This window comes from Gobius niger (genome assembly GCF_951799975.1).
Source record: "Gobius niger genome assembly, chromosome: 3".
NCBI classification, from domain to species: domain Eukaryota; kingdom Metazoa; phylum Chordata; class Actinopteri; order Gobiiformes; family Gobiidae; genus Gobius; species Gobius niger.
The window spans coordinates 43,495,443-43,510,882 of NC_136854.1; the positions used below are offsets into that span (position 1 = coordinate 43,495,443).

The window sequence follows — 15,440 nt, forward strand, 5'->3', positions numbered from 1 at the left end:
CTACACCTGCAGTTGCGCTTATGGCCTTTAGGGGGAAGAGTTACTTAGTACTGCTTTAAAGGAACAGGCCGCCGTTCTTCCACACTGAGATATGTTCTTACCTGAGCTTAGACGAGTTGATCCGTACCTGTCTGTGTTTTCTGTGCCCGTGGAAGAGCGTGGCAGCTTCCAACTTCACTTCCGTTTGGAGCCATAGGAATACACTGAGAGAGGCTAAATGCTAACAATATCTTTGGTTGTTTTGCGTGACTGAGCGCAGGCCAAAAGACCAGACAGGTACGCATCAACTCGTCTAAGCTCAGGTAAGAACATAATCTCAGTGTGGAAAAACGGCGGCCTGTTCCTTTAACCCCTTACCTCCCGCCTGAACCGAGCACATTTTCTCCAGTTTGGCTTTACCCCAGTCCAAAAGCTTCAGGAAAAAAAGCTGTGAAAATAGCGACAAAGACGAAAGACTGAGACGAAAACAAAGATGGAAATGTGATGAAAAAAGTGAGAAAACATTGACAAAAAATTTACGAAAATTTGATGAAAAAGTGGGAAAAATGTCACAAGAAATTGACAAAAAAAATGACAAAAAATGACAAAAATGTAACAAAAAAAATGACAAAAAATTGACGAAAAATTGAAAAAAATGTAACAAAAAATTACAGCGAAAAAAGTTACACAAATGAGTTGAATACCCAACAAAAAAATGATGGAAAAAAAATCTGATGACGTGAGGAAAAAGATCCTCTCGGTTCAGGCGGGAGTTAAGAGGTTAAATTAAAATATCTCATTGCACTCAAAATGAGACATTTACCTACTATGTATTTATTTATTTATTTATTTAACAGGACCTTCCAATTGAACATAGTACAAAGCAAGCTTGTACCTGACGCAAAAAAAGTGTTTAGCTCGTGCTCATTTTCAACTCCAGCCCCCAGTCTTTCACTGCATTAAAATAACATTGTTAGTACCTTTACAATAATTCCAGTGGGGAACATTTTAAACTCAGTCATGGTTTTAAAGAGGGGGTGTTCTGCTTTTTTCAGCCCCATAGCACCAGTCTATATCACACTAAAATGATGAGCAAACCTTCTGTTGGTCTGTAAATGCAGTAAATTAGAATAACTGCCTTGTATAAAATGTCTCTCTCAAAATGGCTGTAGTGAATGTCTTGAAATAGGCCTCTGTCTCTTTAAGAACCTCTGAGCCTTTAGACACGCCCCCTCCACACGCTGTCTGTGGCATCAGTGGGGAGGGGGTTCTGCTGAGGAGCAGTGGTTGGTTACTCGGCTGGTGACCAAAGCTCGGAGGCGTCTCCAGGAGGTGGGGGCGTTCCTAGGAGGACTCAGGCAAACCTATCCCTAAAATGGCCGCCATCAGAGTTTTTACAGATGACTCAGAAATACGTGAATGTGCCAAGGCAACACTTCAGCCATGTTTTTAATGAGGGAGTGACAGAATAACATGATGGAAAGCTTGAAAAAGTCCATTTTGCAGAATACCCCCCCTTTAAGGTCAGTGGGCCATGAGTTCCACAACTTCGCACTTTTATACTTAAAGCTGTACTAAGTAACTCTTCCCCCTAGAGGCCATAAGCGCAACTGCAGGTGTCGTAGCAAGTTGCAATTTCTTTACTCATTAATTGTCCTGAGAGTAAATCCTACACTGACAGAAAAGACAATGGAATAATTTTTTTCACTCAAACTTGGCTGTAAACACTGTTTAAAGTGACGCTAGCCCACAGTTAGCTTTGCCCGTTAGCCTGTTAGCTTCTTCTCCGTGATTCCATTAGTGTGTATTGGGGCTCCGGGCCGGTGGCAGTCAAGTTGCAAACGTGGTTTTCTGTCCAGAGACACCAGGGGGCGATGAAAGACCCTCCAATCATCCCATAAACACTTGTATTACCCCCACAGGGACGACGGGGAGGATTTATTAAGTTAAACAAGTTGCTTAGTGCTGCTTTAAAGGCTCTGACCAAATGAAGTCTTGCCCATAATCTGTACAGTTTGATTATAATCTCATGCGTTTTCATGGACAGATTTCTTCAAATGAGTTGCTAAAAATCAAGGATGAATTCACTTATTTCAAGATTCATTTACTGATTTAAAGAGACAAGACAACACAAAGGATTTTGACTCAAAGTTGTAAAAGTTATTCTCGCTTTGATTGGTTTTCAACAAAACAAAGCCCCACTTTTAAAATGCACTTTTCTCACTTATATTTAACTTATCCTTTTTAGAAACTCAACTTGCACTTTCCCGGTTAACATGTCGCGTTCACATGACGTCACAACATTGTAAACCGTCCAGGATCTTCTCTCTCCGCACAAATGAACTAAGGTCACGTGACTCGGAGACAGTTTCCGGAACGATGCGCTCCGTGTCGGTCAGATGGGAGGATGAATGTGAATTGTGAATCCGATCACTTCCAACTAATGATCAGGGAAAACATTTGGACTTTTCCTTTTTTTTTTTTTTTTAGAGATTTCTCCAAAGCGTCTTGTCCCAGCCCTAGTGACGGCGACGGCAATAAGGAACTGAAAAGAGACGCGTGGTACGACGTTTTGGAGCAGAGAGTCGAATAATGTAAATGCCGCCTTGTCGGATCTGACGGTTTTCTCAGAACTTGAGCGTTTCATTCACTTTTCTCATGTCGGGTTCCTGGACGTTTCAGTGTGGAGATGTTCCTCCTGGTCACGCACATCTCAAGTAGCTGCTCAGAGAAGGGGAACCGTGGAGGAGGCACGAGCGACGGTTCAGGAAAGTGATCTTTATCTGTCCTGTAGTGGGGAAACTAGAACAAGAGCTGAAGGAGCTCACCAGCCTGGAGACGAGTTAGTCACGGAGATGTCTCAGAGACGTCCCCTGAAGATAAGGCGAGTCTGTAGGCAGTCTGAAAACAAACGAGAGGTCCACGCGGTCTCTGGCAGTTGTGTCGCGAATACCTTTTGTCATCTTTAAACTCCCGCCTGAACCGAGAGGATCTTTTTCCTCACGTCATCAGATTATTTTTTTTGCATCGTTTTTTTGTCGGGTTTTCAGCTCATTTTTGTAACTTTTTTTGTCATTTTATTGTCATTTTTCTATCACATTTTTGTCAAATTTTTGTCATTTTTTTTGTAATTTTTTTGTCAAATTTTTATCACATTTTTGTCATTTTTCTGGTAATTTTTTGTCAAATTTTTGTAATTTTTTGTCAATTTTTTTTGTCATTTTTTGTCACTTTTTATCACATTTCTGTCATTTTTTTGGTCATTTTTTGTCAATTTTTTGGTCATTTTTTGTCACATTTTTGGCATTTTTTTGTCCAATTTTTATCACATTTTTGTTATTTTTTGGTCATTTTTTGTCACATTTTTGTCACATTTTTGTCATTTTTTGTCACATTTTTATCACATTTTTGTCACATTTTTGTCACATTTTTGTCATTTTTCGTCCAATTTTTATCACATTTTTGTCATTTTTCGTCCAATTTTTTGTAATTTTTTGTCAATTTTTTTGTCATTTTTTGTCACTTTTTATCACATTTTTGTTATTTTTTTGGTCATTTTTTGTCATTTTTTTGGTCATTTTTTGTCACATTTTTGTCATTTTTTTGTCAAATTTTTATCACATTTTTGTTATTTTTTCGTCCAATTTTTATCACATTTTTGTCATTTTTTCGTCCAATTTTTGTCAATTTCTTGTGACATTTTTGTGACATTCTTCGTCACTTTTTTGTCAATGTTTTCTCACTTTTTTGTCACATTTCCATCATTGTTTTCGTCTCAGTTTTGTTGCTATTTTCACAGCTTTTTTTCCAGAAGCTTTTGGACTGGGGGTAAAGCCAAACTGGAGGAAATGTGCTCGGTTCAGGTGGGAGTTAAGGGGTTAAAGGGATGTCTCAGGATTTTTGACATAGGGCCTCATTTCCTACTGATCCAGAGTGTTGTTGATTTCTGAAGATATATATATTTTTTTTATATATAATTCATGCAGTCCTTATATTTGAAGGGTTTAGTGGTGCTAGGCTAGTGCTAGGCTAGTGCATGTCTATGGTAACTAGTAGCCTGCTTTAAAAAAAACGACTCTCTAGGGACGTCACGCTGCTCGAGACCGCTAGCACCTCTCGGAGACCATGTGGAGACTCCGCTGAAATCGAACCTGTTTGTTTTCATGATTACCTGGAGACTCCGAGGCATCTCAGTGACGAGTGACTAGTCTCTGGTTGGCTCTCCGCAACGTCTCTGCTGAGAAAGGCCCTGAAGGATCGACAAATTACTAGATAAGTTAAAACTAAAACAACTCTTCAAACCAAATATCTCACAGCAAAGACATTGGAAAGCGTCCCGTTTCTCCTGCCTCCTCTTCCCCCCTTCACGGCGTCTCCTGTGTCTGAGAAAAGAATCAACAAACACTAAAATCAGACTGAACTTGGGCTGAAATGGACCTAGACCTGGATTAAATGTGGATCCCTGAAGCACTTCTGAAACTCTCACTAATTTAAATCAGACGCCTGAAGAACCAGAGAAACCCCAGAAGAAGAAGCATCGTCGAGTCGCACCAAAGCTTCCGTTAGTTGGATGTATCAAAGTTTCCCCTTGAAAACTGAAAAGTGCACCTTAATTTAACTAATGTGCCACGGCCAGCGGAGTTGATTTAAGAGTATTAAGAATAAGAGCTCGAGTGAAGAACAAATCGTGGCTGGATTATGTCGAAAAGGAAGAGCTGAAGTTGGTTTGACAAAAGGCTGCGTTCACATGACATCAGGAAAAAAAAATAATCACAAATCGACTTAGAGCTAACATCCATGTTACAATGTTCTGTCACCAAAAACAGAGCTGGAGTTGTGTTTTGAGCTGCTTCTAATCCACAATCATCCGGCACACTGTAAATCTGTCAAAAAGTGAGATTTTATTTACATTTCGGCTCCAGGCCTTTCTTCAGGCAAATCTAATCCACAAAGTGTATTAAAGAGGGGGTGTTCTGCTTTTGTCAGTCCCATAGCACCAGTCTATATCACACTACAATGATGACAAACCTCCTGTTGGTCTGTAAATGCAGTAAATTAGAATAACTGCCTTGTATAAAATGTCTCTCTCAAAATGGCTGTAGTGAATGTCTTGAAATAGGCCTCTGTCTCTTTAACCCCTTAACTCCCACCTGAACCGAGCACATTTTCTCCAGTTTGGCTTTACCCCAATCCAAAAGCTTCTGGAAAAAAGCTGCGAAAATAGCGACAAAACTGAGACGAAAACAATGATGGAAATGTGACAAAAAAGGGACGAAAAATTGATGAAAAGCTGGCAAAAATGACCAGAAAAATGACAAAAATATGACAAAAAAATTACAAAATATGACCAAAAAAATTGACCAAAATTTGATTAAAAAATTGACAAAAAAAAAATACAAAAATGTGACAAAAATTTCATAAAAAAATTACGAAAAATGAAAAAAATGTGACAAAAAAATTACAAACATTTGATAAAAATTTGACAAAAAAATAGCAAAAAAATGACAAAAATGTGACAAAAAATGACCAAAATTTGATAAAAAAAAAAAATTTGACGAAAATATTACAAATATTTGACAAAAAAATGTGACAAAAAATGACAAAAAAGTTAAAAAAAAAATGAGTTGAATACCCAACAAAAAAATGATGGAAAAAAAATCTGATGACGTGAGGAAAAAGATCCTCTCGGTTCAGGCGGGAGTTAAGAGGTTAAGAACCTCTGAGCCTTTAGACACGCCCCCTCCACACGCTGTCTGTGGCATCAGTGGGGAGGGGGTTCTGCTGAGGAGCAGTGGTCGGTTACTCGGCTGGTGACCAAAGCTCGGAGGCGTCTCCAGGAGGTGGGGGCGTTCCTAGGAGGACTCAGGCAAACCTATCCCTAAAATGGCCGCCATCAGAGTTTTTACAGATGACTCAGAAATACGTGAATGTGCCAAGGCAACACACAAGTCCATTTTGCAGAATACCCCCCCCTTTAATATTAATATGAAATTCTGGACTTGAACCGAGCACATTTTCTCCAGCTTTACCCAAATCTAAAAGCTTCTCGACCGGAGCTTACAGCCTATAGGCCAGAGGAACGGCTCATTTGAAAGACCTACAAAACAGATCTTTTTTCCTTGCCTCGTTGCCGAAACTCACAATCGTAGCCCAAAGTAAAGCACCTTTTCTCTACAAATATAAGTTTTGCACATCATATTTGACCTAATGGGGTATTTTGCTGAGAAATGTGAAAATACTGACAGTTTTTTCCACATTTTAGAGTCAGTTTCATGTAGGTGGCCACTGATTTATAAACAGATGTTTCTTTAAAATTCTCTTGGGGGCCAAAGGTTTTACGCTGGAGGGCCGAATTCAGCCCCCGGGCCTGACATTGCCTACCCATCGCCTTAGTCTGGTGATCCCCAGACTTGATATCACTTGCCACTATTTTGTCTGAGTTTTCGTCACTTTTTTGCTGCGCCTTCATCGCCTTTTTTTGTCACTTTTTTGTTTCTCTTTTGCGGCTTTTTTGACGCCATTTTTGTTGCCTTTTCATCCTCGTTTTCTTCTCGTTTTCGTCGCTATTTTGGCACTTTTTTTTGTCAAGAATTTGATTTAAAGGGATGTTTCATGTTGTTTGACACAGGGCCTCATTTCCTCGTTATCCAGAGTGTTGCTGATTTTTTGAGATATTTTCTTTTTGTAATTCATGCAGTTCTTATGTTTGAAGAGTTTCGTGGCGCTAGGCTAGTGCAAGGCTAGTGCATGTGTATGGTATCAGCTAGCCTGGATTAACCCCTTAACTCCCACCTGAACCGAGCACATTTTCTCCAGTTTGGCTTTACCCCAATCCAAAAGCTTCAGGAAAAAAGCTGTGGAAATAGCGACAAAACTGAGACGAAAACAATGATGAAAAAGTGGCAAAAATGTCACAAGAAATTGACAAAAAACTGGCGGAAAAAAAAGATAAAATGTGATAAAAAATGGTCAAAAAAAAAACAAAAATGTGATAAAAAATTGACGAAAAATGACAAAAAAAAGATAAAATGTGACAAAAATGTGATAAAAAATTGACAAAAAAATCACACAAAAAATGACAAAATTTGACAAAAAATGACAAAAATGAGTAGAATACCCGACAAAAAAATGATGGAAAAAAATCTGATGACTTGAGGAAAAAGATCCTCTGAGTTCAGGCGGGAGTTAAGAGGTTAAAAACAGTGTGACCCGCTCCACAGAGCACCTGAGTCAAATCACTTCTAACACCAGACTCACCATATACATGTCTGTGTCCATAGAATCATGTTTGGAATATAACTGACCTGCATCACATGAATGATCGCATTTTGAGGGACTATTTTCTACCAGATCACTCCGCCGCTGCGTAGCTTATACAACCAGGAAGCTGCTGATGCTCAAATATAAGTTATTTTAAATGACTCTATGGACACAGACATTTATATGGTTAGTCTGGTGTTATAAGTGATTTGCCTCAGGTGCTCTGTGGAGCGGGTCACACTGTTTTCAATGCAGGCTAGCTGATACCATAGACATGCACTAGCCTTGCACTAGCCTAGCGCCACGAAACTCTTCAAATATAAGAACTGCATGAATTACAAAAAAAAATATCTCCAGAAATCAGCAACACTCTGGATAACGAGGACATGAGGCCCTTTGTCAAACATCCTGAAACATCCCTTTAAAGCCAAACTGGAGGAAAAGTGCTCGGTTCAGGTGGAGGGTAATTGTAATTCAGATGTTTTGAGCTGGTCTTTGTGAAGCAGTGACGATGTTCAGTCACCTGGTCGTGATCGTGCTCGGTTATAAAGACACGTTCATGGACACAAGCGTCACAAATGTCCTACAAACGTCTCGTCTCCCACGTCTTTGTCTGAAACTGGAGCTCCAAAGTGTTGAACGCAGCCTTCACCCACTCCAACAGCAGAAACCTGTAGCTGGTTTCTCCATCCATTCTCCTGTGAATCTCTTTTTTTGTTTTTTACAAAGGTTTATTTTTATAATCGACTAAACAGAAAAGCGCCATTTTGCGACATTCATTTAGAAACGATGTCACGCCCCGAAAGGTGAGTTTATAAATGAATCTATTGTTTCTCTGTTTAAACTGTTTCTGTGTCAAAACTGAAAAAAAAGTGCTCTTTGCTTTATAAGTGCCGTCTGTCCAAGCTTTTCCTGAGTTTCCTTGTTTAAGTAGCATTCTGTTCGCCAGATGTTTTTGTGCGAGGACTGAAGCGCAGACGGAGGACCCGACGTGGCGGCTCTTTCATTGCCTGCAATAACAATAAAGCTTGAAATACAACGACTGTGGACAATGATCAATAATGAAGTGTTAAAGGAACAGGCACCGTTTTCCCCGCACTGAGATCTGGTCTTACCTGGTGTTTGTGCCCGTGTAACTTCCCCCCACAACTTCCATCATTATATGTTTTATTGGCAAGAATTTAAAGTTGCGCCATTTTGGAACTCTAATGCAGTAATCTAATCAGGCAGTTTATTCTGGAGACGGTGCAGATTCAGAAAACACTTACTTTTCAAACCCCTTTACAACCACCTTCACCGGGCACGTTTTTACCACATTTTTAACAGACTTTTCTCACGTTTTTGCCATATTTTTGTCAATTCCTTGCCACATTTTTGTCATATTTTTATCACATTTTTGTCACATTTTTACCACATTTTTACCATATTTTTGTCATATTTTTGTTAATTTCTCGCCACATTTTTGCCATATTTTTGCCATATTTTTGTCATATTTTTGTCATTTTTTGCCACATTTTTATCTGATTTTTATCACATTTTTGCCACATTTTTGTCACATTTTTACCACATTTTTGTCACATTTTTGTCATATTTTTACCACATTTTTGTCAATTTTTGCCACATTTTTACCTGATTTTTATCACATTTTTGTCATATTTTTGTCAATTTCTTGCCACATTTTTACCTGATTTTTATTACATTTTTGTCACATTTTTGTCAATTTCTTGCCACATTTTTACCACATTCTTCACCATATTTTTGTCACATTTTTGCCAAATTTTTACCATATTTTTGTCAATTTCTTGCCACATTTTCGCCACATTTTTATCACATTTTTGCCACATTTTTGTCATATTTTTGTCAATTTTTTGTCACATTTGTACCTGAGTTTTTTGACATTTTTACCACATTCTTCTTCACATTTTTGTTTGATCAAAATGTGTCAATAAAAGCAAGAAAATGATCATAATGAGATAGAAGCTTAAGCGTTTTGTAGGTCTTAGCTTTCAAATCAGGCGTTACCATGGCCTGTAAGTCTGTAAATAGTCAAGAAGCTTTTACATTTAGGTAAGTCCGAACTCAATATGCGGGGTTAAGGCGGGAGTTAGAGGTTCACATGTCTTTATAAAGCGGCATATGTTTGAAATACCAGGTGAGAGGTGCCTGTGCTGCTCGGGCCGGCCGCGCGGGGTCGCTGTTGCGCGCTGCTGACACTCCGCAGAGACGCCGCGCTTTTTCCGGTGCGTGCTCGAGCGATGGCCGCAGCTCCGCAGCTGTAGCTCCGTGAGGCTAAAGATGGACGCGCTAACGCAGCAGACGCGGCTCCTGAACGTGGCCAAAGCCCAGGCGCTGCGGGACCTGGTCACGGAGCGCCTGGTCCTGGCGGCGGACGAGATCTTCGCGCTTTTCGAGCGGACTTTAGCGGAATACGAGGCGGAGGTTTTGAGCCCGAAGCCTCTGCAGCAGCAGCCGCGGCGGGAGCTGCACAAAGAAGGAGGTACGGGCAGGTTAACGGGAGCCCGCGGGGACTAACGGGTGTCTGTGGAAACGACTGGAACAGATGCTCTGTCAGTGGAAACGGAAACGGTGTTAAAGTTAGTCATAAAAAGAGCTGAAGCCTCGTGCGGCGCCGGTGAAATGCGGCATTTATAAGGTCAAATGATTAGCCCAGTATTACATTCATTAACCTCTTAACTCCCGCATGAACCGAGAGGATCTTTTTCCTCACGTCATCACGTTTTTTTGTTGGGTATTCAACTCATTTTGGAAACTTTTTTGTCAAATTTTCATCAAATTCTTTATCACATTTTCATCATTTTTTGTCATTTTTTTGTCATTTTTTGTCTCATTTTTTGTCATTTTTTTGTCTCATTTTTGTCATATTTTTGTCTCATTTTTTGTCATTTTTTTGTCATTTTTTTGTCACATTTTTTACATTTTTTGTCACATTTTTTGTCATTTTTTAGTCATTTTTGTCATTTTTGTCATTTTTTTGGTCATTTTTTTTCATTTTTTGTCAAATTTTTGTCATTTTTTGTCTCATTTTTTGTCATTTTTTTGTCATTTTTCTGTCACATTTTTTGCCTTTTTTTGTCACATTTTTGTCATTTTTCTGTCATTTTTTTGCCATTTTTTTGTCACATTTTTGTCATTTTTTTGTCACATTTTTTGTCACATTTTTTGTCATTTTTTGTCACATTTTTCTGTCATTTTTTTGTCATTTTTCTGTCACATTTTTGTCATTTTTTGTCACATTTTTGTCATTTTTTTGTCATTTTTCTGTCACATTTTTTGCCTTTTTTTTGTCACATTTTTGTCATTTTTCTGTCACATTTTTTGCCTTTTTTTGTCACATTTTTGTCATTTTTTTGTCACATTTTTTGTCACATTTTTTGTCATTTTTTGTCTCATTTTTTGTCATTTTTTTGTCATTTTTTGTCACATTTTTGACATTTTTTGTCACATTTTTTGTCATTTTTTGTCATTTTTTTGGTCATTTTTTTTTCATTTTTTGTCACATTTTTGTCATTTTTTGTCATTTTTTTGTCATTTTTCTGTCGCATTTTTGTCATTTTTTTGTCACATTTTTGTCATTTTTTTGTCACATTTTTTGCCTTTTTTTGTCACATTTTTTGTCATTTTTTGTCACATTTTTGTCATTTTTTGTCACATTTTTGTCATTTTTTTGTCACATTTTTTGTCACATTTTTGTCATTTTTTGTCATATTTTTGTCATTTTTTGTCACATTTTTTTGTCACATTTTTTGTCATTTTTTGTAACATTTTTTTGTCATTTTTTTGTCATTTTTCTGTCGCATTTTTGTCATTTTTTTGTCACATTTTTGTCATTTTTTTGTCACATTTTTTGCCTTTTTTTGTCACATTTTTTTGTCACATTTTTTTGTCATTTTTTGTCACATTTTTTGTCACATTTTTTGTCACATTTTTGTCATTTTTTGTCACATTTTTTTGTCATTTTTTGTCCCATTTTTTGTCATTTTTTTGTCACATTTTTGTCATTTTTTGTCTCATTTTTTGTCTCATTTTTTGTCATTTTTTTTCTCATTTTTTGTCACATTTTTGTCATTTTTTGTCTCATTTTTTGTCTCATTTTTTGTCATTTTTTGTCTCATTTTTGTCATTTTTTGTCTCATTTTTTGTCACATTTTTGTCATTTTTTGTCTCATTTTTTGTCACATTTTTGTCATTTTTTGTCTCATTTTTTGTCATTTTTTGTCACATTTTTTGTCACATTTTTTGTCATTTTTTGTCACATTTTTTGTCATTTTTTGTCACATTTTTTGTCATTTTTTGTCACATTTTTTGTCATTTTTTGTCTCATTTTTTGTCACATTTTTGTCATTTTTTGTCACATTTTTTGTCATTTTTTGTCATTTTTTGTCACATTTTTTGTCATTTTTTGTCATTTTTTGTCTCATTTTTTGTCACATTTTTGTCATGTTTTGTCTCATTTTTTGTCATTTTTTGTCACATTTTTTGTCATTTTTTGTCACATTTTTTGTCATTTTTTGTCACATTTTTTGTCATTTTTTGTCATTTTCTTGTCATTTATTGTCTCATTTTTTGTCACATTTTTGTCATTTTTTTGACATTTTTTGTCTCATTTTTTGTCATTTGTTTGTCATTTTTTCGTCAATTTTTCGTCACTTTTTTGTCACATTTCCATCATTGTTTTCGTCTCAGTTTTGTTGCTTTTTCACAGCTTTTTTCCAGAAGCTTTTGGATTGGGGTAAAGCCAAACTGGAGAGAATGTGCTCGGTTCAGGCGGGAGTTAAGGGGTTAAAACCTGTCTTTGTCTTTGGACAGAAACGGGCTTGATTTTGTGGTGAATCCTCACAGACGAGAAAAGCAGCTCCTCTAACATTACATATAGTTATGACATTATTTACATTATAACAGTGTTGCTGGAGGGAGTTCTGTGTTCTGGATGGTCATCAGGTAAACGGCAGATGTTTAATGAGGTCGTTTTGTTGCTGCTTCAGTGACGATACTGTAAAAGTCGTGCTACAATGAAAGCCTTAAAGGAACAGTTCACCGTTGTTTCACACTGAGGTCTGTTCTCACCGGAGCTTAGACGAGTTGATCCGTACCCGTCTGGTCTTTGTGCCCGTGAAAGCTTCTAACTTCACCCCCGTTTGGAGCCATAGGAATACACTGGGAGAGGCCAAATGCTAACAACATCTTTGGTCTTTGTGCGTGACTGAGGGCAGTAACTTGTTAATTATGAATGAATGAATCATCATAGAGAAGATGTTTCCAATACATGAATAATAATAAGCTGTGATTTGGTCAAAGCCCCAACTCGACTGTAGCTTCATTAAAGGAGGAGCTGTCCTTGATTTTTTTTTGTATTGGAATAAAAAGTGTTTTGTCCTTTAGTATATGGTAAAAGGCTTTAAACAGTCATAAAATGTCAGGCTTGTAGGCAAATTTTACAGTGAAGTGACAGTTTTCCTCCTGAAAGTTGTGAAACCTGGTTTAAACTCGGTCCCTGTGATGAATTTTGATGATGTAAATGCAACAAAAAAAAGACAAAAATCCAGCAAAAAAAGTCAAAAATTAAGAAGAAAAAAAAGACAAAAATCCAGGAAAAAAATGACAAAAAAAAAAAAAAAAAAAAAAATCCAGTAAAAAAAAGACAAAAATCCAGTAAAAAAAAAGACAAAAGTCAAGAAAAAAAATCCAGTAAAAAAAAGACAAAAAAATCAAGAAAAAAAAAGTCAAAAATCCAGTAAAAAAAAAGACAAAAGTCAAGAAAAAAAATCCAGTAAAAAAAAGACAAAAAAATCAAGAAAAAAAAAGTCAAAAATCCAGTAAAAAAAGACAAAAATCAAGAAAAAAAATCCAGTAAAAAAAGACAAAAATCAAGAAAAAAAATCCAGTAAAAAAAGACAAAAAAATCAAGAAAAAAAAAGGTCAAAAATCAAGAAAAAAAAGACAACAAAATCCAGTAAAAAAAAGACAAAAATCAAGAAAAAAAATCCAGTAAAAAAAGACAAAAATCAAGAAAAAAAATCCAGTAAAAAAAGACAAAAAAGTCAAAAATCAAGAAAAAAAAGGCAAAAAAATCCAGTAAAAAAAAGACAAAAATCAAGAAAAAACAGACAAAAATCCAGTTAAAAAAAATGTCAAAAGTCAAGAAAAAAAAAGACAAAAATCAAGAAAAAAGTCAAAAATCCGCCAAAATGCATTAAAAAAAAAAGCAACAAAAGTGCCATTAAAAAAGTGACAAAAACACATAAGGGAAATAAAAAGTGACGACAATGGCAGAGTAGAGAATGAGTTTGGTTTTGGCGGGGGGTAAGAGGTTAAGAACAACAGCTTGTTTTGCACTTCACGAGCCTGTGTCACAAGTTCCTCAAAGTACTCACTCCACACTGAAGCCACAGCCGCCCTGGGACAGACTGTTGATGCCTCTCGCTCTCTCCCGCAGATGCCGAGATGCCCACCCTGTGCCCGGAGCTCAGCCTCAGCCCGCCCGAACTCCCGGACCAGGAACCTCCTCTCGTCAAACAGGAGGACGACCAGCCTTTCGAGTATCCCGCGCCGTTCCCCGTCAAATCCGAGGAGGACATCGAGAACTCGTGCAGCTTCCTCCAACCGGAGCTGCCCGAGTTCTCCGAGGAGGAGGAGGAGGAGGGGGGGGGCGGGCGAGGGGCGGGTCCCATCGAGGATCCCAGCGAGGTGGAGGAGCCCGGCTGCAGCCTGGCTCTACACCCGGGCGGAAACAACGGGGAGAACGAGGACACGGACGACTCCGAAGACTGGCGCCCGTCCGACAAGCGCCCCCCGAAACGCCCCGCGCTCAAAAGGGACCCGAGACGAGGCAGAGCCGCCCGGAGCGCCAACGTCCTGCTCGAGAAGAACGGCGGCAAGGGCGTGACGAACGGCGGGAGGAAGCGGGACGCGGCGAAGCAGGCCCGGTGCTCCGTCTGCGGGAAGTGGTTCTCCGGCGACGCGCAGCTGAAGAAGCACGTGCTGGCTCACTGCGGCCAGAGACCCTTCAAGTGCCCCGTGTGCGACAAGGCCTTCCGGAACCGCGCCACCTACCGCAAGCACACGATCATCCACGAGGACGAGAAGCCGTTCACCTGCCCCGCCTGCCAGAGGGGCTTCAGCCAGAAGTGCCACCTGCAGGCGCACATGCGGATCCACACGGGCGAGAAGCCGTTCAGCTGCCCCGACTGCGGCGTGCGCTTCCGCTACCAGCGCAACATCTACCGGCACGTGACGGCGGTGCACAAGGGCGAGAGGCCGTTCAGCTGCGCCTTCTGCGACAAGGCCTTCTCGCAGAAGAGCCCGTTCATCGTGCACATGCGGACGCACACGGGGGAGAAGCCGTTCAGCTGCGCCGTCTGCAAGAAGGGCTTCATCGACAACTGCCACCTGAAGAAGCACGCCAAGACTCACCAGATGCACAGCAGGTGAAAGGCGGGGGGGGGGGGGGGGGGCGGAGCGAGAAGGACTATAGGCGGCGCGGAGGAGGAACCAGACGCTTTCATTTATGTCTGAGAGAAGGACAGTGCACGTTTCACTTTTTGAAAAAACGGTTTTAACCCCTTAACCCCCGCCGGAACCGTTTTCTCCAGTTTGGCTTTACCCCCCAGTCCAAAAGCTTCTGGAAGAAAGCGACAAAACGGAGACGAAAACAGTGATGGAAATGTGACCAAAAAGTGAGAAAACATTGGCAAAAAAGTGGCAAAAATGTCACAAAAATGTCACAAGAAATTGACAAAAAAAGTGACAAAAAATTGAGAAACTGAAGAAAAAATTAACAAAAAAAAGTCAAAAAATTGACGAAAAATGTGACAAAAAAGTGACGAAAAATTTGTGAAAAAGTGGCAAAAATGTCACAAGAAATTGACAAAAAATTGACAAAAAATTGACTAAAAAATTGACAACAAAATTACAAAAATGTCAGAAGAAATTGACAAAAAATTGAGAAACTGAAGAAAAAATTAACGGAAAATGTGACAAAAAATTGACAAAAAAAATTACAAAAATGTCACAAAAAAGTGAGAAAACATTGGCAAAAAAGTGACGAAAAATTTGTGAAAAAGTGGCAAAAATGTCACAAGAAATTGACCAAAAAAAGTGACAAAAAATTGATAAACTGAAGAAAAAATGGACGAAAAAATGACAAAAATGTAGCAAAAAAGTGAGAAAACATTGGCAAAAAG

The 15,440-nt window shown here is 38.6% G+C and overlaps 1 protein-coding gene across 1 annotated transcript; it reads left to right on the top strand.

Moving 5' to 3' along the window:
• Positions 1-9,490: 9,490 nt before the first annotated feature.
• On the top strand, positions 9,491-14,694 carry LOC306960867 (uncharacterized protein). Its single transcript, XM_079553465.1, has 2 exons — positions 9,491-9,736; positions 13,694-14,694. The coding sequence occupies exons 1-2, from the start codon at positions 9,535-9,537 to the stop codon at positions 14,686-14,688; spliced, it is 1,197 nt and encodes a 398-aa protein (XP_079409591.1). The 5' UTR covers positions 9,491-9,534; the 3' UTR covers positions 14,689-14,694.
• Positions 14,695-15,440: the final 746 nt, after the last annotated feature.

Coding starts and splice junctions, on each gene's coding strand:
- LOC306960867 (XM_079553465.1), top strand. CDS start 9,535: ATGGACGCGCTAACGCAGCAGACGCGGCTCCTGAACGTGGCCAAAGCC. Junction 9,737..13,693: donor GGAGCTGCACAAAGAAGGAG/GTACGGGCAGGT, acceptor TCTCTCCCGCAG/ATGCCGAGATGCCCACCCTG.